The 25,496-nt window shown below is 38.5% G+C and overlaps 2 protein-coding genes across 3 annotated transcripts; both read right to left on the reverse strand.

Annotated features, from left to right (window-relative positions):
• Positions 1-1,239: 1,239 nt before the first annotated feature.
• ctsba (cathepsin Ba) lies at positions 1,240-10,433 on the reverse strand. Its single transcript, XM_026170983.1, has 11 exons — positions 10,258-10,433; positions 6,929-7,056; positions 6,760-6,845; positions 4,562-4,676; positions 4,236-4,351; positions 3,880-3,965; positions 3,649-3,795; positions 3,198-3,314; positions 2,695-2,823; positions 2,044-2,125; positions 1,240-1,759 (listed from the first exon to the last, which is right to left on the reverse strand). Exons 2-10 carry the CDS (start codon positions 7,049-7,051, stop codon positions 2,052-2,054), a joined length of 993 nt encoding a protein of 330 aa, XP_026026768.1. The 5' UTR covers positions 7,052-7,056; positions 10,258-10,433; the 3' UTR covers positions 1,240-1,759; positions 2,044-2,051.
• A 4,211-nt stretch (positions 10,434-14,644) lies between these two features.
• On the reverse strand, positions 14,645-25,466 carry xkr5b (XK related 5b). Of its 2 annotated transcripts, none has more exons than XM_026171008.1 (13): positions 25,207-25,466; positions 22,669-22,758; positions 22,480-22,585; positions 22,176-22,342; positions 20,662-20,795; positions 20,427-20,505; positions 20,082-20,251; positions 19,514-19,625; positions 19,241-19,408; positions 18,920-19,107; positions 18,616-18,726; positions 18,155-18,338; positions 14,645-16,914 (listed from the first exon to the last, which is right to left on the reverse strand). In XM_026171008.1, exons 1-13 carry the CDS (start codon positions 25,313-25,315, stop codon positions 16,211-16,213), a joined length of 2,322 nt encoding a protein of 773 aa, XP_026026793.1. In that variant the 5' UTR covers positions 25,316-25,466; the 3' UTR covers positions 14,645-16,210. The 2 variants fall into 2 exon arrangements, with proteins under 2 accessions (XP_026026793.1, XP_026026782.1); XM_026170997.1 differs by having other exon boundaries at positions 18,920-19,110.
• Positions 25,467-25,496: the final 30 nt, after the last annotated feature.

Raw genomic sequence — 25,496 nt, forward strand, 5'->3', positions numbered from 1 at the left:
AATCTATTAAAAAGCTTCATGAATTGGATAATGGATCCGTTATTTTATAATTTTCTGTTATGGAGACAAGAAAATTAATAAGTAATCAAAATTATACTTTTCTAACTATTTTATAAAAAGTTATATGGTGCCATTGTTAAAATTTGAATAGCAGAGTTGCATATGATATCAGAGTAGAATAGATAAATATATCATTTGTGTTTGTAGATTATTACAAATAAATATTCAGGTCCACAAATGTTAATACTGTTTACTTATATATGCAATATTTGTTTCATATGGATGTCCACAGGATTGCAAATTGGTACTAGTGTTGTTGTTTTTTCCTCAGAAAATGATCCAAGTTGGGGAAAGTAATGGACTGAAAATGAAGGCTAAATGTAGTTTTATGTATACACATAAGGAAACATTGAAATGAATCCATATTCTTTTGGTAAAGTTGGTTAGTGACACTGTGCTGTTAGCGACACTGAATCCAGTCAGTCAGACACACACACACACACACAAAAGCAAACAAACAAACAAAAAAAAAAAACCCACACTTTTGCCATGCCACCCTTTTTGAAAATAAGTTTTGGTAAGAGCATTTCATGTATGCTGAGACAAATTGCAGTGCAGTGATCTTATATGTAAATGTTAAAAGAATTAACAATTAAAAGAGATGTGTAAACAGAGCAAATATGAAAGAAGCACCTTTATTACCAACTTTAATTGATATGCTTGTAAGGCAGTTTTGTATTTTAAATGGTTTGGAATAACTTTAACAACTAGGTTTACATTTTGTCCCAGAAGTGTGTATTTTACACAAATAATTTTGCATTTTGCTTCAAATTCATTGGTGGGACGGAAAATGTGATTGTCAAATTTTGTATTTTTAATCAATTGGATGTTGCTTTTTCTGGTATATAAATTACAACCAAAACCGAGATGCAGGGAGTCATAATTGCATTAAAAATAATAAATCATTTAAGAGTTACTGGTGGAAAGTTATGAATCATATTGTCATGTGTAATCACTTGAGAATTAACAACATCAAAACTTTACATTTGTGATAGCTCAAGTTTCTCTATTATCTGCTTAATCCAGGAAAAAGATTTTGTAATCACACACACACACACACACACACACACACACACACACACACACACACACACACACACACACACACACACACACACACAAAGATTTTTTTTTTTTTTTTTTTTTTTTATTTCAAAACATAACAGTTATGCGCCAATATTATAGTTATAACAGGCAGCCAACACTGCATTTAATTTCCAACCAAGTTTAAAAACACTAACTGGCACCTGTGACAGTCCATCCTGACATTATGGAGTAGCACTGAGAAATTATAAATTCAATATAAAAGCTGTGATCATTACAAATTAGACACATTCGTCAAAATGACATTGCGCTGTTCTAAAACAATCCATGCTGTCAAAATAAATTTAATCACTTCTACAACAGTAATAGCCTGTTTTGAAGCAACCAAATGCTAATGCCTGTCTAAAATAAAATTTCTCCTGTCTGTCTAAGAGGTGAAAACATCAACTCCAGCACTTTCTCCTCAGGTTCATCACATTTCTGTCACATCCCATCTGCAAATTCACCTCGCTTTAGTTTTTAAAGCCGGTGTGCAAAGTGATCAGCGCGCTTTAGGTAAAAAGGACTAAAAGCAGTTAATTTTGTCAGCTGTGTCTTCTGGTCAGTGGAGTGCATCGCCCTCTAGTGATAGTGTAATGATGCTACAGCTGAAAACCTGCAGGTACAAAAGGAGAAAAATGGGAAATTAAAGCAAGGATGACTCTTAAAGTTGGCACACCAGCCTGCTGGACTTGCATCGAGTTAATGTGGGTCTACATGTAACTGACAGCAGAAGAAAATCTGAATCCATTTCTGGATTATGCATGTAAGAAAAGTCAGAAGTACATTATGAATAATCTTTTAAATCCATACTTAAAAATAATAATAATTAAAAAAAAAAAAAAAAAAAAAAAAAAAAAAAAAATCTCACACATAAAATCCATCTGTTTACCATCTTACCTTAGTTTTTATTTGGGAATCCCTGCCACAATCTCAGATTCAATACCACAGTGATCTGAACCACGCAGGAATTTAAAGTATCCTAAAAAACAAAAAAACAAAAAACAAAAACAGAATTTACTTCAATTTCCTAAACTGAAGAAAACACGTGAACATCTATAAACAGCACCATTTGCCCATTTTGAGTGAGGGAGTATTACTATAATTTACTGTAAGAGAAGAATTTCTCATTTACTGGTAGAGTTGTGTAAACGAGCTAGAACAATGTCAAGAAAACATTTGTAAAAGTTAAAGACGTAAAGACCCCCTTTCAGAGCATTTAATGATTATTGTTTAAAAAAAATAAATAAATGAATAAAAAAAATAGAGCGAACAGGGTTTCAGCTTTGGTGTCATGAAGTCAGTCTGTTTTACATGTAAAATAAAGTCAAATATAGAAGTGTGTGCTCCTGATATAAATAATGTATAATTAAAAATAATACATCTGTCTTAATGAAGATCAAGTCCTTGTGATTCTGAACAAAATACTGATTCAGCTATAAGACTCCCCATTCCATTTTACAGGATTATACTGTAGTATTTTCAGTAGTGACTCCCCTTGCATAGCATGATGACTACGTGTGTTAACAGTATTAAACTGCCTCTGCTCACCATTATCACCCCAATCAGTGTTCCAGGAGTTGGCACAGAGCCAGTAGGGAGTGCCATTTTCCTCTCCCCAGCCCAGGATCTTGATGGCGTGACCACCGACAGCAGAACCAGACACATGTTGATAAACACCTGGATAAGACAGAACAAATCCATTAGAGCTCACCTAAAGTTGTTTTTTTTTTTTTTTAGTACAATATAGTGAAGAGACTGGGTGTGTATTCTAATAGTGTCTATTTCATACTAAGTCACATTCAAGGCACCTTAAATACTAGAATATCAAACTGCATCTAGCTGCAGTTGGAGATTTCCAGCATGAAAGCCTGTTAACTTTTCACACACAAACCTCTGCAAAAGCTAAACAAAGAGGAGCTTCAGTTCAAATCAATGTTAAGAGGACACAATCCCACACTATATGCTTATGCTTCAGCCACAAAGTAAAAGTGAATTTGTGAAATGGCAGGCAGGGTGACCATTACATGTGTGATGAGTTCATGTGTTCTTACCAGTCTTGTACAGAACAAAGTCGTCATAGACTGTAAACGCTCCCTCTACAGGGCCGTTCTTGTAGATCTCATACTGAATCTGCTGTTCGTCTGATGGCACGCTGTAAGATGTTTTACCTGCAACACACAGAGTCAAGATATGTGTGCATACAGCCTTGTTCACCAACATAAAAAAAATAATAATAAAATATTGCATGTAGAAGTTTATAATATGTGTAATTAAAAAAAAAAAAAAAAAAAAACAACAACCAGAAAATCAAAGTTCATCTGCACAATAGCTATTTGAATATCAGGATAAGGAGTTCCCTCAGATTTCATATAATATCCATTTGTTATAATTCAATAACAATTTGTTTTGTTACGTTGCAATTATTACTCATAATTATGCAGACTGAGACAATATTACAAACCTTATTTATGATAAATATACATTTCTTTCTGCTGCTCTTACCATAGTGCTTGTCCTGTGTATAGCTTGGTGTGTATCCAGACTCACACTGGCGGACACACTCTGGTGTGTCACCACCCTCCCCAGTGCAGGGAGGTCTGCTGCCATTCACATGGTGCTCACAGGGGGCGATGGTGTAGGGCCTGCAGCCTGCAGACACAAGGATATAGTGTCTCTACTGTAATCACACCCAACATGCGCATAACTGCATCAATCTATCAGAAACACACTCACCAATGTGGGAATCATAGAGACCCCCAGAGACCAGCCCTTCATTTGCCCAGAAGTCCCAGGCAGCTGAAGGGTAGCCACCATTACATCTAAAAAACACACACACAGAAAAACAAAACATTACTTACTAAAAATGAACTTATTTAAGGAAAGCGCCAAACTTTCTTTCCCTCTCTTAGTACCAATTGTATCATCTATATCTGCTGCTCTTTTCCCCAGATTAAGGTTTTTATGTCATAGTTTGGTTCATTATATTTAATTATCAAAGTTCAGTGATCCTGGTAAATAATTATAATCTTAATAGCTTGATCTTTAATATTTTAGTGATTTCAGTTATCTGATGGGTAAGAACTGCTCACCCCATGCCACAGCTGTCACAGCAGGTCAGCAGATCCTCTGAGGAGATCTCCACATTGACCTTCCCATTGCTGTGAATGCATACACGATCAGAGATGGCCTCTGCAGCACCAAACGCCTGGACCCACAACAACAAAGACATGAAGCAGGGAAACAGATCATCGCAAAATTTGAAAAGCAAAGGTTTCATTCTTGTCCTAAGAGCTGAGCTCCATTCTCTTCCTTAATGAGGGTTTGTTTTTGTTTTTTTTAAGTTTCTTAGGCAATTTCAGATTACAGAGCTCTTGAAGAGTCTAGCTACATGTGGTGACATTGAGCAGCTTCTCACCCAGCAGGATCCACAGGAGCCCTGGTCTCTGATCTCTTTCAGAGTGGGACAGTTAGGCCACTGCTGTCTAGCATCAAATTCTTTTGGCAGCTTCAAATCTCCAGCATATTGAACCCTGCAGAGGAAACCAGAAGTTTTACTTACTATTGTTTTAGTAAAGTAGGGCTGCACAATTAATGATTGTGCAAAACTGAATATGCATGCTCCATCAATCCAACCAAAAGCAAATTAAACATACCCTAAACCACCGCTTAAATACGTGCCTACATGAGCCAATCACAGCCGTTCCCTGCACTGCAGAGGTTAAAGTTGACTGTACTACTCTGGACGAGCAACACCACAATAAAATATAAATGCAAGAAAAGTCAGATGCCTTCCAGAACTCAGCCCTGAAAGCAGATCATACACTCTTTGGAAACATTTTGGGTTTGGCACGGGTGATCCTAACTAGGGATGGGTATCGAAAACCGGTTCTTGTTGAGAACCGGTTCCCACCGGTTCAATTCCTTGGAATTGTTTGCCATTTTTGCCAGTCGCCCTGAATGACATCACCACGTTGCGGAGCGTCATTTACCTGGCAGGAAACATGGCGGCTCAAACACGCTTGATTATACTTTACGAGAACGGATGACGACAGAGCAACTTGCAATACTTGCAAAGTAGATCTTTCATTTAAGGGAGGAAACACTACGAATATGCAAAAGCATTTGCTCACAAAACACACGATGACCTTAAATGAATGTCATGTTTTTAATTCCGCTCTGGACTCGTGAATCTCAACCCAGCAGCAGCGGTAACGTTTGCACATCCTCTCCCGTTAATGCGGCAGATAAATATTCAACTAACAGTGCATATTATGTTAGCGCGATCTGCCTTATTACAAAACCTGCCATTACTGTGCATTTAGGTGACCATGATGAGAGAGACAGAGTCTGGCTGGCTCAGATGCTGGCAGTTCTCGCTGCAGTCTACCGGTAGCGTCTCCTTTCAGGCCAGGATAGACGAATGTCACCGAGCAGTGACTAAGTTTGTGGTAAAAGGCTTGCACCCATTTGCCACAGCAGATGCCCCGATTTACGGTAAGTGAATGTGTTTAATTGTAGGCAGGGACATTACTGGATATTCTTGTGTAATTGCTACAGAATAATTTATGTTATACTTTGTTATTACTACAGAAGAATATTGATTTTATTATTTTACATTTACAATTTTTTTTTCCGGGGACCCTGTGACACCCCATTGAAGAGCCGTAGGCTGGATCTCTTAAGATCTCACTGTTGGGTTTGTAAGGCCATGTTACTCCTAAATTTCTATCTTGTTCAAAGAGAAGATATAAAACAAAGTTCTAAGCTAATCGACCTTAGTGTTCTCCTTTTTTAAAAAGAATTGATAAGAGAATCGAATCGTTAAACAGAATCGAAAATGGAATCGGAATCGTGAAAATCTTATCAATACCCATCCCTAATCCTAACTAGAAGAACTCATATGCAGCGAGTGCCATAGAGTTGTATCTGCATCACAACTCAACTTATTCAACTCCCTGAAAACCCATCAGAAAATGCAGCATAATGACTGCAGGAAGACTTGTATGTGATGCAAGAGCTGCTAATGTGAATCGACCTGCATCCTACAGACATCCATAACAACAAGCCTATTCCTCCGGCTCACAAAGGCATACTGAAATCACCACAGACTTGTCCAATAAACAGAGAGTACTGAAGGCTTCAAGAAAACAGTTACCTTACTAAACAAAAGATTACTGCCTTAAGCAGTGGAAATACCCACGCTGTATGAAAAACACTCCAGGGGAAAGGGACCCACAGCTGTCGAGTACTATGATTTATATTCACTTTAATTATGCAGCTACAATGAATGAAGTGAAAGACTTTAAATTCAGCTTCCAAGAGATGCTCTCAGGTGAATAAGCACATTATTTAATTTTATTAAAGAAGTTTTATTTAACAAGAATGTGGCACAATGTAAAAATTAAAACAAATAATTTTGATTTCATTACTCAAAATAAGTGATTAGCATTTTAGCCATAATCATGTAGCCCTATTGGTAAGTTTCCAGTGACACTGAGAATAATGTGAAAGTACAGTCAACTATCCTGTGGTCAGCGTAGGTTGAAATATTCTGATGTCAGGGATCGTTAGAGGAATTGTTTCGCAACCACAGAACATATGACTAAGACTCACATGACTGGCAGTTTGGGTCCCTTCAGCATTGTACCACACAGCTTGCGCACATAACTATAATCGACGTTATGGAAGTTGTGGCCAGCCTGCAAGACAGGGAGGAGATTTAGTCAAACACTTTTACTCTCAGAGGTCTGTCATAAATTAAATTAAAAAACAATTCACTCACCTTCCAGGTAGTATTCAGTTTATTGATGTGATTGACCATCTCACTAGACAGTGGATGGAGGTGGGGTCTGGCCAGGCTCACTGACAAGCTGGCAGCCAACAGGAGGAAGGCTGCATGCCACATCTTGCCTGAAAGACAAGTTAATAAGTTTGGTTTAGCTGTGGTAATTTATTCTGTTACTGCATCATGTCATAAACAAAGACTTCATTTCAGTAACTGGCTAAATGAGCCTTTTGATTTTCTTGAACATTCACAAGTCTAGCTAGAGTTCAAAAACAGGAAGTAGAGGTTTATTTGTATTTTAAAATCCTCAGCTGTTCTCCAGCTCTGCTGGATTTTCACATTTGTAGTCAATACACTGCTGCAGCTACACACAGTATGATATTCACCCTTTAAGATAGACTCCTGAAACTACATCACCACTTAAAAGGTCACAGCTGATTGAACACCATCACACTGCTTGAAGCTACGAGTGGAAAAAAAAATGATGCAGAGAGAGCGGAGAAAGACCTCTTAGAGTCAGTCATGCGTCAAAGTCCCCTTCAGTGGTTAAAGATGCTGCCTCAGCAAATGCTCCAATGATTTCAACGATTTTAGTCGATTTTGATAAGCAGCCACGCGGTAAAGGAAGAAAAAAAAAAAATTCCTTTGCACTCCCCCCACTGTTAAAGATTCTGGGTTTCAGTTCATATGGCACAGACGACAGGACCAACGATACAGGAAACTGGCTCCAGTGTGTGAATAATACAGGCCGAAATTAGTTCCATTACAGACAGATAACGTAGCCTACTAAAAAGAGGAGTGGAGAGTGCTCGGTAATAGCAGGAAGTCCAGAGAAATCAATACCAGTGCAGACACTCTGCTTCTTCTGGGATCAGATGATCTAACTACAAACTATTTAATCTGATGAGACTGTGCCCCAAAATTATTTTACAAGCAAAAGTAAAGAACAAAGGCTTGTACATGAATGCATCCAGCCAAAAATGTTTACTCTGGCTTACTGTGCCAGTAAGCCAGAGTAAACATTCCATTGAAAACAGAAGTCAGTTATGTTGTTGAATACGTGAAATCCCCACACCTGCTCAGACAGGTCCCGTGTTAAAAACAAAACCACAAGCCTGCTTGAGAAACAGAACATGTGAATTTCTGTGAAGCTGGTTTCTATCACATGATGGATTATGAAAAAAAAAAAAAAAAAAAAAAAAAAAAAGCATATCAAAAAGGAAGTAAGAACAGGCAGTTTCCCGTAGCAGAATGACACATTCGCTCTGAGATCACACCAAAGCACTGCCTTGCTGCTCAATAAAAGACAGCATGTTTACAGGTCATGTGCAGAGAGATTTCTGAGTGTCCTCCAGTTTTTGGATTATTTTGAATTCTTGTGCATGTGCTATAAAAACAATAACTGTTATGCTAAAGAAACCATTCCATGTGTGCAAACTAAGTACAGTGTAATATCACACACACACACACACACACACACACACACACACACACACACACACACACACACACACACACACACACACACACACACACACACACACACACACACACACACACACACACACACACACACACACACACACACACACACACACACACACAAAAATCTTATTAAGGACAAGACAAATTTGAATGGTAGAACATGTTTGAAAGACACCAAATGGTTTTTTGGTTAATTCTCTAGAGAAGTGGTTTCTTTCTATCAAAAGATTTTTTTTTTTTTTTTGAGGAAGTGGATGAGAAACCCGCTGAGCTGTCTTTTCCAAGTACTAAGTCAGTACCTTTGAATGCACTCATGCCACAGTTGAGTTAAGCTGCTGAGTCATACTGAGACCTTTGTTTAGGCACAGTTCTGTTCATGTAAAGAAAACCCTCCACATTAAGTTTGATGACAGTTTAGCGTTGATATTAACACATTGTTAAAGGCCAAGAGGCCATAAATGTTCCCCTGTGTGGTTTAAGCGAAAGACAGAAAAAAACTGATGAGTCAAAGCCAAAGCCATCGAAAGACATACAGGAGAAAGGAAAACTTTAGTTTCTAAATCTTTTCTTCAGTTTCTTATCTTCCTTTTAGATAAGAACCAACCTCTGAAGGCAATTCAATCATTTGAAACTATTTATGCTCCCTCTTGTCTACTTAAACTTAAAAAAAACAAACAAAAAAAAAACAACTTATGGCCTTCTTAAGGTCCTTTTACCAAGCTGCTGGAATAGTTAGTGTACCTCGACACCCTTTCAAAAGATAGTATTTCATTTCCTACTGTTTAAAGTGTGCAGGTCCAAAACTTGCCACGGCTGTTGACATAGCGAGATTTTACTGGAGGTCAAAGCATACGACTCATGTTTTTCATATTCAAACAATCTGACAGGGGCATTGCTTTCCTGGAAGGAAATTATAGGATAACATTTCATCATAGTATAAAGGTGTTCAGTTACAACTAGTTTGTGTAGTTTTTCCCCTGTCGATAACTGAGCCACCAGATCTACACACTAGTGGGGGAGCAAACGTTGTGGGTTTTTCCTTTAAATTGTCACACAGTTTTATGCCCACAAGGTGTGGTAACAAACATATCGGACTACATGCTTTACTCTTGATCACTTCCTTATTCCTTCCTATAACGCTGAGGTGTTTGAGGTACGTGACAGTAGAAGTAAACCTTTCTTTGTTCTGAACAATACACCGCTATAGTCCTTAGAATAATTTCACTTCTCTCTGGTTAACCCCTCCACCTGGGAGCCTCTGTATGCAGCTCACATGTTCACAACTAACTAAACAAAGCTTCAGTATATAATTTGTTTCCAGTTTTTTTCCTCTTCTTTTTGAAAGAAAAAGGATGGCTCAGAGGACGCTCTTATGAAACACAGTTTCACTTTCCATTTCCCCGACTGAATTCAGGATTATATTACACAATATTCTAACCCCCCCAAAATCCCTTTTTATGTTATCGAAATACTGCCTGCCTATACCAAAACGCACAGAATAATCAATAACGAATGATAAGAATAAGTCATGTGTGTTTCTTTGGGGGGGAAATGGCTTCACCCGTTTCAAAACATCTGACCGTGAAGCTAAAACGGGTCACCCAGTCATAAACAACATTCAATCCATGCAATCAAATAAGCTAACTGGCACCCAGAAGCTCAAAATCGGTTTTAGCATGTTATTGGTGACGACTAGTGATGAAAATATGAGCTATACTTGGCCTTTTTTTAACCTGGTTTCTATGAGTTTATGTGACCGATTTAGCTAGCGGTCAGCTCTCCGTGTAAACGATGTAGCGGCTAAAATCGGAAGAAAACAATAAATAACAACAAATATTTACCGGCAGTATGTTTTTCAACCGATGAGTTTGATCAGCTCTACAGCTCCAGGTCCCCAACCTCAGCCGGCTAACGTAAGTACAAAAGAGTATTCGGGCGTTTAAAACGGCCCCTTTCAGCTTTTATTTACTCCTGATAGCACGTGAACTGATCACATGAACTCAAAGCATGTGATCTAACCGTCATCCACGCGGTCATCGAGCTCTTCCGTTAGTTTAAACCAGTCCTGACTTCTTACAGATAAAGTCAACCATCTGAATTAGAATCCATGAAAAACGATATATAAATATAAATATTTTTATTTTAATGTTAATATATGCATTTATTTATTTATTTATTTATTTTATTTTATTAATGAAAATGTGGAAGAACCGCTGGGTTGTGCTGTGTTAGTTATTTTTTTTTTTTTTGGAACTTAATCAGAATGAAAACCCTGCAGTTTAAAAATTTATTTGGACGCATTTTTTTTTTTTTACTTAGATGATATTCTATTTATTGTAACTGAAACTGACTTCGATATTAGATTTTGATTTTGATATACCTTTATTATATCATGGTATTACAATGTGACATAAAAGTGATTTGTGAGTTTTGAGGTATTTGTCTTTGTCTTTGCGTTGTGTAGTATAGTAAAACACCCAAATTATCATCCTTATATATAAAGGTAGTACTGCCAAGGTGCTACAGGAATAAAAAGTAGAACAGCTGCAATCTAAATGAAAATGAAATGTAATATAACTGTAATGCATTTGTAAGCAAGCTGCGCAAAACTTTTAATGGAGATGTGCATGGTGGTCAAATAAAAACTGAACTGAAAACTGTGATATAATTTCCAGAGAAAGAGTACTGGGCCCAGGAAACCTTGGTGCTGTGCTGGTATCAGGAAAAGATGATTACATTTGGTCAAAACACAGTTAACTGGGACCAGTGAGATTTTTTCAAGCTCAAATAACCATTTGTTATTTATCTGTTTAAGAAAGTCTGCAATAAATACACAGACTGTGTAAATTATCTTTTTTCCCCTATATTATCTCTGTACTGCATGTGGATGTGTTTTTGAGCCAACATTGGTTTTCATGTGATTTTTACATCTAGTTTTATTCATCTGAGTAGTGTCCTGTGATTTGACCCTGATTGTGCTTTTGATCACTGACCACAGAGAAAGAGATGATTGTCCAGCTGCTTTCTCTTCCTTTTATGACTGTCATCTGACTTTGAAAGTGATGAGTTGGGAAAAAAAACGCAAGCACACCACATCAAATGTAATTATTTTTTTTACCAAGTGGCGTAAGAGCACATCCTAATTCTAACAAAAAAGTGCTTTCACCAGAGCAGGTGACTCAGTTTCACATAGGAATATTAGACTGTATTAAGTAACAGTCTAGGGTCACGTTACAGTTTGTCAAAGGACTATCTAGTTTTGAAAATAATTATGTTTTTGTGCATTAATAATTCAGAGCAATCATATTTTTATGATATTATGATGAAACCGTCTATTATGGAACTGCTTGTTGACATAGATCTCACTTCTCAGCTCCTTTGGCTAAATTCTTGAATGACAGCCAAAGTTTTTAGAACTTTATGTAAAATATTTTACAACAATTTGAAGTTTAAAAAGAAAAGTTTAGAAAATGACTAAGTAAAATTGGCCACAATTTGAACAAATAATATTTACAAATGTCTTTGAGTGCAAAATAGAGACCACTCCAAAATGTGCCAGCATTGCTTTATTTTATAAGTCTGCACATAAAGAACAATTCATGTAGTTAAAAAAAAACCTGCTCATTGAAGGGGTGTATGTCAGGACTATGAGTATTGTAAAGCATAGTTATCCTTCTTGTGTTACAACAGGGTTACAACAATTTGGGTGCATTGAGGAGCGACTCAAACATCCATTTTATTGAGCAATAGCGTGCATGCTAGGCTACAAGGTACAAAACTGTGTGAGGACTTGGTCAGTGTCCAGAGAGATAACAGAAACAGGCTGTCCAGTAATCTGTTTTATAACTGGACTACACACCGTAGGCCCTTCCATTATGAAAAAATGTAAGCGCTCTATTTCTTTAAAAAGTAGAGAGTAAAACCTTTTACTTTTCAAAAGTATTCACTGTAAAGCTCAACAGCAGTGGGTTAGCCTGAGATAAATAACAGTCTGATACAGTAGGTATGCACTCTCAGAGAAAATACGCACTCAAGGGTTGCACTTCTTGAGTCTGCTGTCATTCTGATGAATTATTTAAACATCTTGAGCATCTTTGTTTACACAGTGTCAAAGAAATGTTTCATTTTGCAGCAGTGATTTATATTTTGGCACCAAAACTTGATTTTGACACATGAAATTAAAGGTTTGAACAAGCTATAGCCTTTTGCACGTTATTTATAATGCTTTGATGAGTGTATGAGATGTTTTGATCTTTATATTTGATGACCTTTGAGAAAGTTTCCAGAGATGTGCTAGGATAAAGCTCGTGCTGCTGCACTTCCACTGATATGTGTCTATTTCTCAGAATCATAGTGATGATAAATTAATCACTGGTAAGCAATAAAACCCAGCACACTGGACTTTGATCATGGCAAATGGCTTTATTTTTGTCATATCAACAGCACACTTAATGACACGACTACCATCCACAGCTCTTTTGTGGAAATCCTCTCAGAGATGAGGTGATTTGTACTAATGAAAGGAGGTCGTCCAGTGACAAGGTGACGAGGTTATAATGAATCAGCAAACTAACTCAAGTCTGTCAGTGATAACTATCTGCTCTCTAAACATCCTCAAACTTTAACACAAAACCTTGTCCAGATCATTTCATGAACAGTAAATGTGATCAAATATAAAAGAACCTTTTAAAAGTACAAAATGAATCAAATTACAAACACAAGTAGATATTATCATATACATCGCGTACACAAAGCAAAGCATGTTATTTCTATTTCAAAGCGATATGCATACATGAGGCAAGCGTGGCAGCTAAAGCTGTCTTCGTACAAGGCAAAGCGATGACGCATTTAAAGCATGAGTGTGGATATTTTTTCATAAGTGCACTAAATACGTTAGCTAGCTTATTGCTGTTGCGTACACATACATTCTAGCATGTGTTAAAAAAACGGTAATGTGCAGTTACATTAAGTAACGTGTAGGTAATGTGAGTGCTTCTTTTTCTATGGGAGTAGATATAACTCTCAGTCTGCCTGTATGAATGAGCATCATGCAGTGACTTAACTATCAGAAAGCTGCAGTAAATGGACACCAGTTTGAAAAAGCAGTTTCTACCAAAATCAAGTTTCTAGTTTTAAAATCACTACTTTGCTCAATGAACTCAGTTTCTCAGTATCCTAAAGTGCTGCTTGTGTTTCCTCTCCTTCCTGCACATTAAAGAAAAACATTAACAGACCTCATAGTTACTACTGCACAGTTATTGTTTTGTTTTGACACAAAGCAATAAAAGTAATCCAGCACAGTAAAAAAAAAAAAAGAAAAATAGATAAAGTCACATGGAAGACTGACATAGTCACAAACATTATTCTGCGATTACAGTTTAACTTCGCACACAGGTTTCATGACGTTAATACAGGTACTGACCACTTCAGACTAATAGCAGCGCATAATTTCGAATTACTTTTGACTGTGCCACAGCTAATTTTTCTTCTTCTGTTAGCTACATTCATCATCATCATCATCAACTTTATTTATAAAGCACTTTAAAACAACCACAGCTGACACAAAGTGCTGTACATTGGAACTGTAAAATAAAATTACATGAGATATAAATAAAAAACAAATAAAAGAAGAGTGAAATCATTAATTAAATAACTACTGCATTAAAAAAGAAACTAAGTCTCACTGAGGTTAAAAGCCAAGGAATAAAAGTGGGTTTTAAGATGTGATTTAAAAGTGGACAGTGAAGGGGCCTCTCTAACATGCATGGGCAAATTATTCCATAATTTTGGAGCCACAATAGAGAAGGCCCTGTCCCCTCTGAGCTTCCTCCTGGATCTCGGTACCTCCAGGAGCAGCTGGTCAGCTGACCTGAGAGACCGACAGGGTATGTGGGGATGAAGAAGCTCAGAGAGGTAAGGCGGGGCAAGACTGTGTAGACATTTAAAAACAAACATAAGAATTTTAAAATTAACTCTAAAAGACACAGGCAGCCAGTGCAGAGAGGCCAGCACGGGGGTTATATGCTCTCTTTTTCGAGTTCCTGTTAGGAGTCGTGCAGCCGCATTTTGAACCAGCTGCAGACGTGAGAGCAATGACTGACTGACCCCCACATAAAGTGAGTTACAGTAGTCCAGGCGGGAAGAAATAAAAGCATGGATCACTGTTTCAAGGTGCTGCCTCGAAAGAAAAGATTTTAGTCTTGCCAGTCGCCTTAAATGATAAAAACTGGACTTCACCACTGCTCTGATTTGGTTGTCCATTATTTAATGTTTTAAGATAAAATTGCAACATGGAAGTTCAACTGTATTGAGGTAGGTGGTTTAACTGATGGACAGACTGAGGAGTGACACAGATTACTAGATATAGTTAATCCTTTGTACAGGACAGGTATGAAAAATTAGTTTCAGTGCTGTGTATAATTTCATAACAAAGCGGGTCTTTGCTAACAAGGACTGTGTACCCTTTTATGAAGCGCATAATCTGTCTTGCATTTTGAATACACTCCACAGGACAGCACACAGTACATTTTGATATTACACCAGTTAATAAGTAGGCAGTGAAGCGAGATTTAAGATTTGAAATTAAAATGTAAAACTTGAAAGTACTTGTATTAATCTGAAGTGTTAGCTCGAACTGTGCAAGTTTAACTCCCACACAGAAAATATATCTTCTTCATCATTGATCTTAACAGTGCACAGAAATGGTAAAGTTTCCTCTAGTTCCTTATCCTGCGTCACACATATTTTATCGCACTTCCCTTCTTTCGTCTGCAAAGGTTCAGAGCTCAAAAAGTGTTGTTATAATCAGTGCACAAAGATATTTGATTAGTAAAACCCAAAAGCAAGTTATATAAAAAATTAAATGCATCTAATAAATGAAACATAATCCCTTCATAATCACTATTTTACTCATTCAATATTCTATCTAATTACTCTCCCTTCCTGAATTGGCCTGTTTCAGTGTGTATGTGATGTAGGTAAATACTAATATGTACTTCACTGCAAGTATAAGTAGTTTCTTAAAAAGTGGATGAGACATCCAACATCAATCGCCTTGTGATTAAGAAAAGGAAAGACAGAAAAGAAACGTCAAGAAACGTAAATGTTTGCCTGAAGCTGAGTTGATTTACATTAAGATTTTTGCATTGGTGTGTCATGTTATAACAAATTCTGCACAGCAGCCTGGCAGACAGCATGTTGAGTTATTGTAAACTGGTGATTTTGTATTTTCTTTTGGTATAAAGGATCCAACAGCTCAATAACTGCTCATGCTTTAAATTTTAATTACAAGCCATAGCTACTTTATAGTCATTTTGATTTCTCTTACATCCTATCCAAGGTTACCTCAGTTGACACTTAGGTGTAGGTTTTTTATTTTTATAGAGTAATAGTTAAAAATGTAGTTTGAAGGATTATTATTTTATTTTGACAAGTAGTCCAGATTTTAACTTCTGTAATCTACAAAATTTCAACTCACCCTCTCACATATCAGATGTTTCCTCAAATTGCTCTCATGGCTTGCATAGGAATATACTTTAATACAAATCCTTCAAAGTCCTGCTATTAAAACTGAAGATTTGTCTCTTTTGATTGATATTTTGGTCAATGTGACACACTTTCAGCAATTATTTCCTGTCTAGCTGCACACAAGGGGAAAACATGAGCAATATTATACCAATCTCTTTCTATGACAGTTATAAGTTAACTTAAAAGATTCTAATGCTGAGAACAGCAAAACTGGAAAATACACCATCCTCCACCCAGGCTTTTCTTTTCCTTGTACCTCCATCCTACTTACACTGCCCTCTCTCTGCTGTCCACAAACTGGACCATCTGTTTGCGAGCGTGGGAGATAACTGGAGTGAGAGGAACAATGGGTGTACCAGGTGTAATTGCACCAGGAGTTGAAGCACCGGGAGTTGAAGCGGCAGGAGTCGAAGCGGCAGGAGTCGAAGCGGCAGGAGTCGAAGCGGCAGGAGTCGAAGCCGCAGGAGTTGATGCTGCAGTAGTTGAACTTACAGGAGTTGAAGCACTAGGGGTCCCATCTGGGGTAGCACCCGGTGTTGTACCAGGAGTGGCAGGGATGACGATGACAGGGGTGGGGCCCAGGCTTTCTTGTTCTACACGGGGCTCCAATCTGGGTGTGGATGTGACAAATCGGGCCTCCCTGATCCGGTAGGGACTTCGGTAGGTGGAAATGGGTGACAGCTCTGAGCCCCAGCCAAGATAGCTCCCACTGGAGGGAGACTGCACATCTGCACTAAAATACAATGTAGTGCTTGACTCTCCAGGGACCCCTGATTTTTTATCTGGGGAACTAATCAGGAGGGGGGAACGCCGCTCAGGTGACCAGCCGGGAGTCTTGATGTCTAAAGAACCCACCGAAGAGGCCTCAGTCAGAGACGCCTCTTTGCTGTCGATGTGGCGGAGGCTTCCTGGTTGTTGAGGAGACGAGAGCGACGGTGAGCCATAAGCAGCGCTTTGGAACTCCTCATCACCTTAAAAAAATAAAACATTGGAAAGAAAAGTCAGTTTAAAACAATACACACGTATACTGCAGGGGAGTCAGTGCTAGAGGTAAGAAACATAGTGCAGTCTATATATTTGCTGTCTCTGTGATAAATAATAAATGCACTGTACTAAAGGTCATAGCTTATAATGCCTGTAATATCCTAATTTTTCTTTTAGCTAAGAATGAACAACGTAACTCTGGTATGTTCAGGGTATAGACATAGTGTAGAGAAATCTGACTCTACAAAGACACAGAGTGCTGCACTGCTCTCCTGCTTTACACACTACTGCACACTTTCTGCTCAGCTCCAAACAGCAGACAGACACTGTTACTAACTTTCTGGCAAGATTCTTATAGTTACGTAAAACTAAACTAAAAACTAAACAAATATGTGCATTTGGGATCTTAGAAAGCTAAAATAAAAAGAAAACATTGAGGAGGTGTTCTTAATTTTAGTCGTTGTCAGGTCAGTTTGGTGAAATTTTCAAAGAATAAAAACTAAACAGAAATGAGAAAACCCACTGTGGAAACTAACACAAACTAAACTGAAATAAAAACAAAAATAAAAAAAACTATAATAGCTCCGCTTGCCAGTGAACACAGCAGAGCATTGAGCTGCTAAAGAGATCGATATTTGTCATTAGAGTTGATCTAACCCTCCGACAAAAGAAAACAGAAGCACTCTAGAGCAAAATTCCCCAACGCGCAGAGACTACACTAAAACATCGATGTTTTATTATGTTTTTGTTACAACATGCTGACGTCAGTCTGTCTGTATTGCAACATGCTGACGTTAGCCTGCTTTTAGATTAACAAGCTGATGTCTGACCTTTGACCTTGATGCATTACATACTAAAATGGTGCATTTTATCATCTTTACCCACGTGATTGGAGCAGAATTGGCTGAAATCTTTAACTTCTATAAGCTGTTACTTAAAATTTTAAAATACAGTCATTTATGGCATAATTATCACTTTTGTGTTGTAGGGCAAAAGAAAAAGGAAAGTTTGTTGTACAGCTCTGTCCATGCTTTTTCATATGAAATATTACTTGATATGGCTTTTTGTACTTTTTTTCAAGGTCAACTTCGACCTTGGGCACTAACAATGAAGGTCAAGTCAAATGCTTAGCCAACCTAGGTTCCCATGTCCCCGAAGAAAGTGTTTATTGTTTTGATTTTTGAAGACAAACCATAGAAAACTGTGTATAATATAAAGTAATTTAACCTTTTCCCTCTGATAGTGCCACGCTAGAGTCTTCTTCTGCAGTTTCTTCAAAGATGACCTCCTGGACTGGGATGATCTCTGGAAACCTTCTCATATCCTGAATAGTTGTGGGAGGAGCTTTTCTCACTGGTCGGGCCACTATAGTGCAGTGAGCTGGCTTTGGTGGCTGGACCACCTCTCTCACCTGGATACATTACAGACACGTGAGCCTCAGACTACAACAAGCAAACATAATGTATCCTTTACAGAAAAACAAGCCTTTTAGTAGTTATCCTGATGTCTACTGATACTCCTGATATTTATTCTCATGACCACACTAAATGCCTACTGTCCTACTGAACTAACCCACCAGGTTTCAGCTCATAAGTGGCTTAAATAAGCAATGTACTGTATTCTTAGTTTAGAATAGACACAGTCCCCCTTTGTGGTGGTCTAGATAAGATGTTAAACAAAACTCTTGCCTCTGAAACCTGTGAAGGAGCTGGTGGAGGAGGAGGTTGAGCAGCAGCAGCAGCAGCAGGTTGAGAAGCTGGTTGTGCGTGGTAAGAAAGCTGTGGCTGAATTGGTGGAATCTGACAAATCACATCAAAAGTATGAAAATAAACTCCTTTTTATATAATCACATTTTCTTAGCATTGGGGCCAGGTTTGGAAAAACAAAATTTTATCATACTGATCAAAGTCACACCTTAAAACAAAGCAAAACAAAACAGTAAGTTTTAGGAAGTCCAGCTACTAAGATGTAAAACTCAAAAAGACAACTAACCTGATGGACACGTAGGTCATCAGGGGAGTGAACTTCTTCAGACAGACCCATCAGTCCAGCCAGTCCCCCCTCACCATATGCAGACCAGATCCTTGAAACATCCCCTGTCTTCAGAGCTAAGCGAATCAGCAGCCAGTGGTGATGCTTCCAGCCCTCCCATTGGATAGGAAGGTCCATGAGAGTCCCACCTCCTTAACAGAAGATGCACAGTCATTCTTCAGATAGATAGATAGATAGATAGATAGATAGATAGATAGATAGATAGATAGATAGATAGATAGATAGATAGATAGATAGATAGATAGATAGATAGCAACAGACCAGACAGTGTTGCATGTCGATGAAAAGTGGGCGTGACTTTCTCCTCTAATGAGAGTGTAGAGCCACGCTCCATGCAGGCCCCGGCTATTCCCCTGTGACGAATACTCTGGAAGATTTCAAAAGACTTTGGATGGAGGAAACGATAGTACAGCACCAATGCTATCACTCCTAAAGACAAAAAAACCAAGTGTCAGGAAGAGGAACATTGAGGCCTTGAAAAAGTTGTTGTGTTCCCTTTTTATAACTTGAATTTGCACATGTTCTGCGTCTCACCAATGAGGAAGCTGCAGAACACTGCAGCTGGGATTCCCACAGTATCCCAGGAAACCATGGCAAACATCCAGGAGGATGCCAGAAGAAGAAAAGCGTTCTCTAAGAACATAACCTGAGGAAGAATAAACAGACATCCAATCCCAAATCAAGATTACACTGATTTGACATTTGAATCGTTTATAGCTAATGCATGGCATCTGCTGGATGTTTTTCCCCTCAAATAATATGAAAAACACTCTATGATCCCAATAATGCGAGTAACTATCTTTGTTAGCACGGTAAAAAGCCGTCTGTGAAAAAAGTACTAATGTGAAATTTTCAGCATTTTATGTATTCCACCTAAACGCTAAAGTAAAAAGCAAAGCTCTGCACAGCTGAAATGCAATCATTTTCAAAGTCATTTTCAAATATTATGTATGCTTTCAGGTTTCTGATGATGTACTAAACTTACAGCTTTTCTTTTTCAAATGTAATTTGTTACAGTGTCTCTGTTTTGTCAGAGCCCCCGGCATATTAAACCCACAATATCATGAGCAGACAAGCTTGAAGTGAACACAAACACACATACCAGATAAAACCCAGCCATGCGGTATCTAGATTGACCGTACTTCACGTTGAGGAAGAGGAAGATGTGAATAGCTCCCAGAACAAGATTGAAGAGCCTCCATCGGCTTGTTGACCTTATGATATCTGTCTGCTGGGACACCATCCAAAAAGTTGCTCCCAGCCAGTGGACACCTGAAACAGACACAGTCCTCTTATGCTTTTTCTTTTTTTTTTGTACACTGTTACAGTGATGGATGCTCATATTAAACAGGGTCAAAGTTTCAAACAGTTTTTCTACTGTTCATTCTGTGTGATGTCAAAGACAGAGGCTATCCCTAGCTGCCCACAACTGGCTGTGAAGACTCACCGATGACCCCGAGGATCCACTGTTTGAAGATACGTGTGAAGAGCATGAGAATGGCAAACCTGGATCCCAACATACTGACCTGCAGAAAGAGAAACCATACGTGTACCAAAAACACAAGCAAAACAACAAAACACATGCTTATGACATGCCAAACACAGATGCAGTAGCATTACTGATACTGTTAGATACTATGTTGTAAACACTGCTTGTTGCGAAAGCTGTTAAACATGCCCACCCTCCACAGCAGTCGACAGAGCATGGCAGCTGGTGTCATTTGCAAGTGTCCTGGTCTGATGAGTGAACAGGCTCTGGCATAGAGCACTAAGGCCCAGCCAAGAGAAACCAAACACACTGCAAAACACACTGAGGCTGGCGAGAGAGAGAAACAGTGTGTGTCAGAGTGAGACAGAGAGAGAGAGAGAGAGAGAAAGAGAACAAGGACAAGAAATATGAGTACACTGAAATACTGAATCACACAAGACTTCAAGATACAAAACTGTCACAGGCATAATGCTGGAATCAGATTTACAGCAGCAATACCAGTTAAAAGGGTATATTCTGAATTAGTTCTCTGTTAACATTTACTTTAACATTATTATTTTAAATAAATCACAAAACAAGTATGTTATGAACTACCTGGTCAGCTGAGGGTACTGTCAAAAACTAAATGACACTGTTTATTTAAAGATTTATTTCAGCTCTTCCCTTATACACAAGCCATAGTAGATCATAGTAGATGACTTTTAGAGCACATGCTCTTTGTGATCTAACCCCTAACGAATCTGTCTCCTCCAGTTCAGGAACTGGGGATATTTTCTGATGTGATAGGCCAAAGTGTAAATGACTACACCATGAAGCAACACTTAAACTGTACATTTTCTAAATTTAACCTTAGATCACTTAACTTGAGAATAAAAGTGGTCCTAGAAAAGAGCCCTGTTGCACACCTTTCTTTATTCTCAAAGCTAACAATTTGAATATTTTTTATTAAAAAAAAACTACATTAATCTCAAAAACTCTCTGAATAAGAGAGACCTTACAGCCAGCTAAGGTCTCTCTTATTCATCTTAATTTAAGTCCCTACCATCTTCTCAAAACTATCTGAGAGTAAATTTGTTTATCCGCTGCTTAGCAGTGAGTAGTTAGCACACACTGGATTTATTTCACTAATAGCTCAATGTTCCATCTGGAAATAATACAAAAAAATGAACAGGCAGACTAAGCTAGAAAAAACTACAACAATTATCCAACACTGAGATTTTTTTATAGCTGAAGGTTGTTAGTCCTGTTGCAGCACTTTCACATTAAACTTTTATTTCATCTTGATTGCATAGCCAAAGGCCATAAGAGAGGCATTATGAACCTATCCACTGCTGTAAGATAGGCATAGGTACACTCCGACAGTAAGTGGTGATGTTACTGGTAGCCAGTAACATCACCACCAACAAATACTATCCAAATTTACAACAACTGATTACCTCCTTTTATTTTTTCATTATATATTTTTATCTATCCATATTTTGTGTATTTTATTCTGCACATATTACACATTCTATTCTGTAAATATGTTATTTATTGTGATTATTACTTGCTTTTCTTTTACCGCCAATCTGAGACAGTACTCCTACTCCATGTACTATTGTAGAAAGTATGACTGTGCAATGACAATAAAGAGTTAAAGTTTAATTAAATGTCCTTTTTCTGATCTTATTATCAAACTTGAACACACGCTTTCTGGTTTCTGACTACCTGGAGATTTGACTCCTATATCAGTACAAATTAGCACATAAGCGTGGAGTAGCGTCTCGGGGAGGGTGACGACCAAGGCTTCGAACAGACGTATGGCAGATGCATCAGCCTGCTGCATGATCTCACTGTACGTATCCTCATCTGGCAGGCGCATGCACTCCCACAGCCTGTGAAAACCAAAGATGAAAATAAATTAAGAGTTATACAAAGAGAGAGAGAGAGACCTTTCTCATTTATGATCATACAAATCTGGAACTTAAACCTGATTATTGGACACTGACTGATTAAATTAATTAATTATTACCTTTTGAAAAGTCCCAGATGCAGTATGTGTGTCCAGGTGAGAGACTTCCTGCGAATTCGTCCATCTGACAGGTACCAAAGGTAACTCAGCCACTGGGGACCCCAACCTGATCATAAAGAATTATAAAAATGAATAACAATTTGTTTTTCTAGAGTTATTTATTGATCTGTTTGTTGTAGATGTTGTCACCTGGCAGCAGGAACAGGGCAGTGAAGCCAGCAAGATAGCCATAGTTGTAGTTGTGACCGATCCACAGATAGTACACGAAGCAGTAGATCACTGAGGAGAAAGGGAAAGATGTTACCTATAGCATGTCACGCTTACAGGCTGCAAACACTCAGACAAAAAAAACTTGCCATACATCCTGAAATACACATGCAGGCACTACATGCATTTATTTAAGTAGTGAGTGAAGTATATTTAAGAGTGTTACTTAAATAAACTGTTTTGTAAAATAGGCTACATCTCACAGTGGCCTTACATAACATGACATAAAGTGCTCTTAGGTTTAACAATGAACTGTGAAACTGTGAAACTCAGGGATGTTAGATGTTAAAAATAATAATTTATCCCACAGACCTAACAGTAAAATAAAAATACCAATATTTTTCCCTTTTTGCTTATTTTGTTTTCACAGCATTCATCTCTTCTTCTCCTTTCTTTGAATATTTGGCCAGAGCAAAATTAATGTGAAAGAACAGATAAATACTGGTAAAAGAATTCCAGTTGGCCATTATATCAACATCAGCCAATCAATCATCACTGGTCAGTATACTGATCCATTTCTACCTAAATTCTTTTCTGACATGAACATGCACTCAGCTGATTATGACTTTGCACACAACACGCTTGACATTTTTTTTTATAAAATATAACAACTAACTCACAAATCAAACAGTACAGAAAGTTGTTAAAATAAGATCAACTTTGCCAAATTCAAATGGTCATTGAAACAAAACACAGTGCACAGTAACATGGTTCTGCTCTCCGGCGTAATAAGTACATGTAAGAAACATTTAATTAAGTAGAATTCCCCATGTCCTTGTCCTTTCAAATCTCATATCTTTACTTTCACATGAGTGAGTGATACTGCCTAAACCAGATGTTATTTGGATGAGCCTCACCAGCACATGCAATTATATGATTAGCATGATTGTTGCATTCACTGACTGTCTGATCTCAGACACCTGAACACCATCTGCTCAGCAGTGGAGATGCATCTAAATCCTGAGATCAAGTGTTCCTCCTCATTGTGCCGCTGAGCTTTCTGTTTGTTCTGCTTTACTACAGTTATGTGTCCTGCAGGTAACCTGTTGCAGCTCTGTGAAGCTCAGTTTTTCAAACTGTTTCCAGTTTTTGCAAGTGTTATTATTATTATTTTTTAATAAAGCTAAGGAAGCTCTGTAATGATTCTCTCCCATTTATTTTAATTACTTTCTTAAATGTTTTGTGGAGATAACTGAACTTCTAATACTAAGAAAATTCCTATTTTTATTTTTTACATGGCATTTGCTTTCTTCTTGCATCTGTAACATTGCTGGATCCTCTTTGTTGGTACTTGGTTAATAAATTTTAATCTTTGCCACACAGAATAATGGTTCAGTGTTGTTGTTTTTTTCTTGTGTTCTTTGCTGGGATTCATATTTTGGGGGCAGCTTTGTTGCTTGCTGTACCACCCTAGTTTTGAATAGAAGGGCAGAGTGATTATACCAACCTCATAAACTACAACATTACTGCAGCGCATACACCCACATACACCCATTCTAAGAACAGCTGATCTCTTGGCATTACACTGACTCTGATTTTAGATATATTGTGTGCATGTGTTAATGCAAACGTTGCACTCTCTTCTATAGGATTGTTTATGTCAGGACTAACCTAAAGCATGTGATCAGTGGATCATTGCCAAAACATGCACATTTCAGTCTGCAGTGTGTCTCCACACTTTCTCATTGACCTCTGTTGTGCACTTCATCCCATCCAAGTTTCATTGACAACAGGCCGGCTGATGCCTCTCCTCTCCACATCACACTCTCTGAGGCTCTGCAGCTCTGCCTCCCTCCATCCCTGCATACATGTAATCTGAATCGTTTCAGCTCCGAAACAGGCGGGCTGTCCGGACAGACTAGGCCCCGTCCTGGGGTACGCCCATCCCCTCCGTCCATTCATGTACCTCCAAAAAAGAGCGCTGAAATATGACAACATGGCTCCCCTTTGTTTTTATGCAGAAAACATCACCCAGACCAAGAAAATGCACAGTTCAAATTATAGGAAAAGTCTGACATGAGTCAGCAGTCCTGCCGCATACAGGATTTCATAACGAGCGGTGTACAAAAATAGGAAAGAGACGCTGTGACTGCGGACTTCTGCTGAGGCTCTATTATTCATGACAGCACAACGGAGACGCTGAAGTAAAAACAAATGCACAACTTTGTATTTTAACGTAGAACAAGATGTCACCCTAACCCCCCCTGTCTCATCCAGGCATCCCTCTGCATCCACTGTAGTCCTCACACTGCACATCCACACGCCGTGGCCAGAAAAGCACGCACAAACGCGCACGCACACACAATAAAGTAAAAAAAAAAAGGGGCAGCGTTTTGCACAGGTAGGTGATCACAATCGGCCAAAACAGCGACTGAGGCATAATGCTCAGTTATGTGTGTGTGTGTGTGCATATGTTTTGCATGTATGGATGTAGGTGTATGTGTCCCAGGTAGGACTCACGCGCCGTCCTCTCTGCAACCAGGAGAAATGCGGTAAAGAAGAAGACGCAAACTTGGCAGCACGGCATGCAGGCCCCTCCATTACTGGGGGTGGCCGAATAGTCTCGCATCGTGGAATTAAACCCTGAAAAGGGAGGTTTTCGGGAATAACAGCGTGCTAGTCTTCAGGCCGGTCCGTGCTGTTCTGGTCTCGGTCGGGAGTGTAGCTGCAGCAACCCGCTCTCCCAGCCCCGTGTCCCCGTCCCGGCGTCAGCGCTCGTCCCGTTAAAGCGATAGCACCGATGTTTCAGG

This window comes from Astatotilapia calliptera, chromosome 1, assembly GCF_900246225.1.
Source record: "Astatotilapia calliptera chromosome 1, fAstCal1.2, whole genome shotgun sequence".
Classification (NCBI taxonomy): domain Eukaryota; kingdom Metazoa; phylum Chordata; class Actinopteri; order Cichliformes; family Cichlidae; genus Astatotilapia; species Astatotilapia calliptera.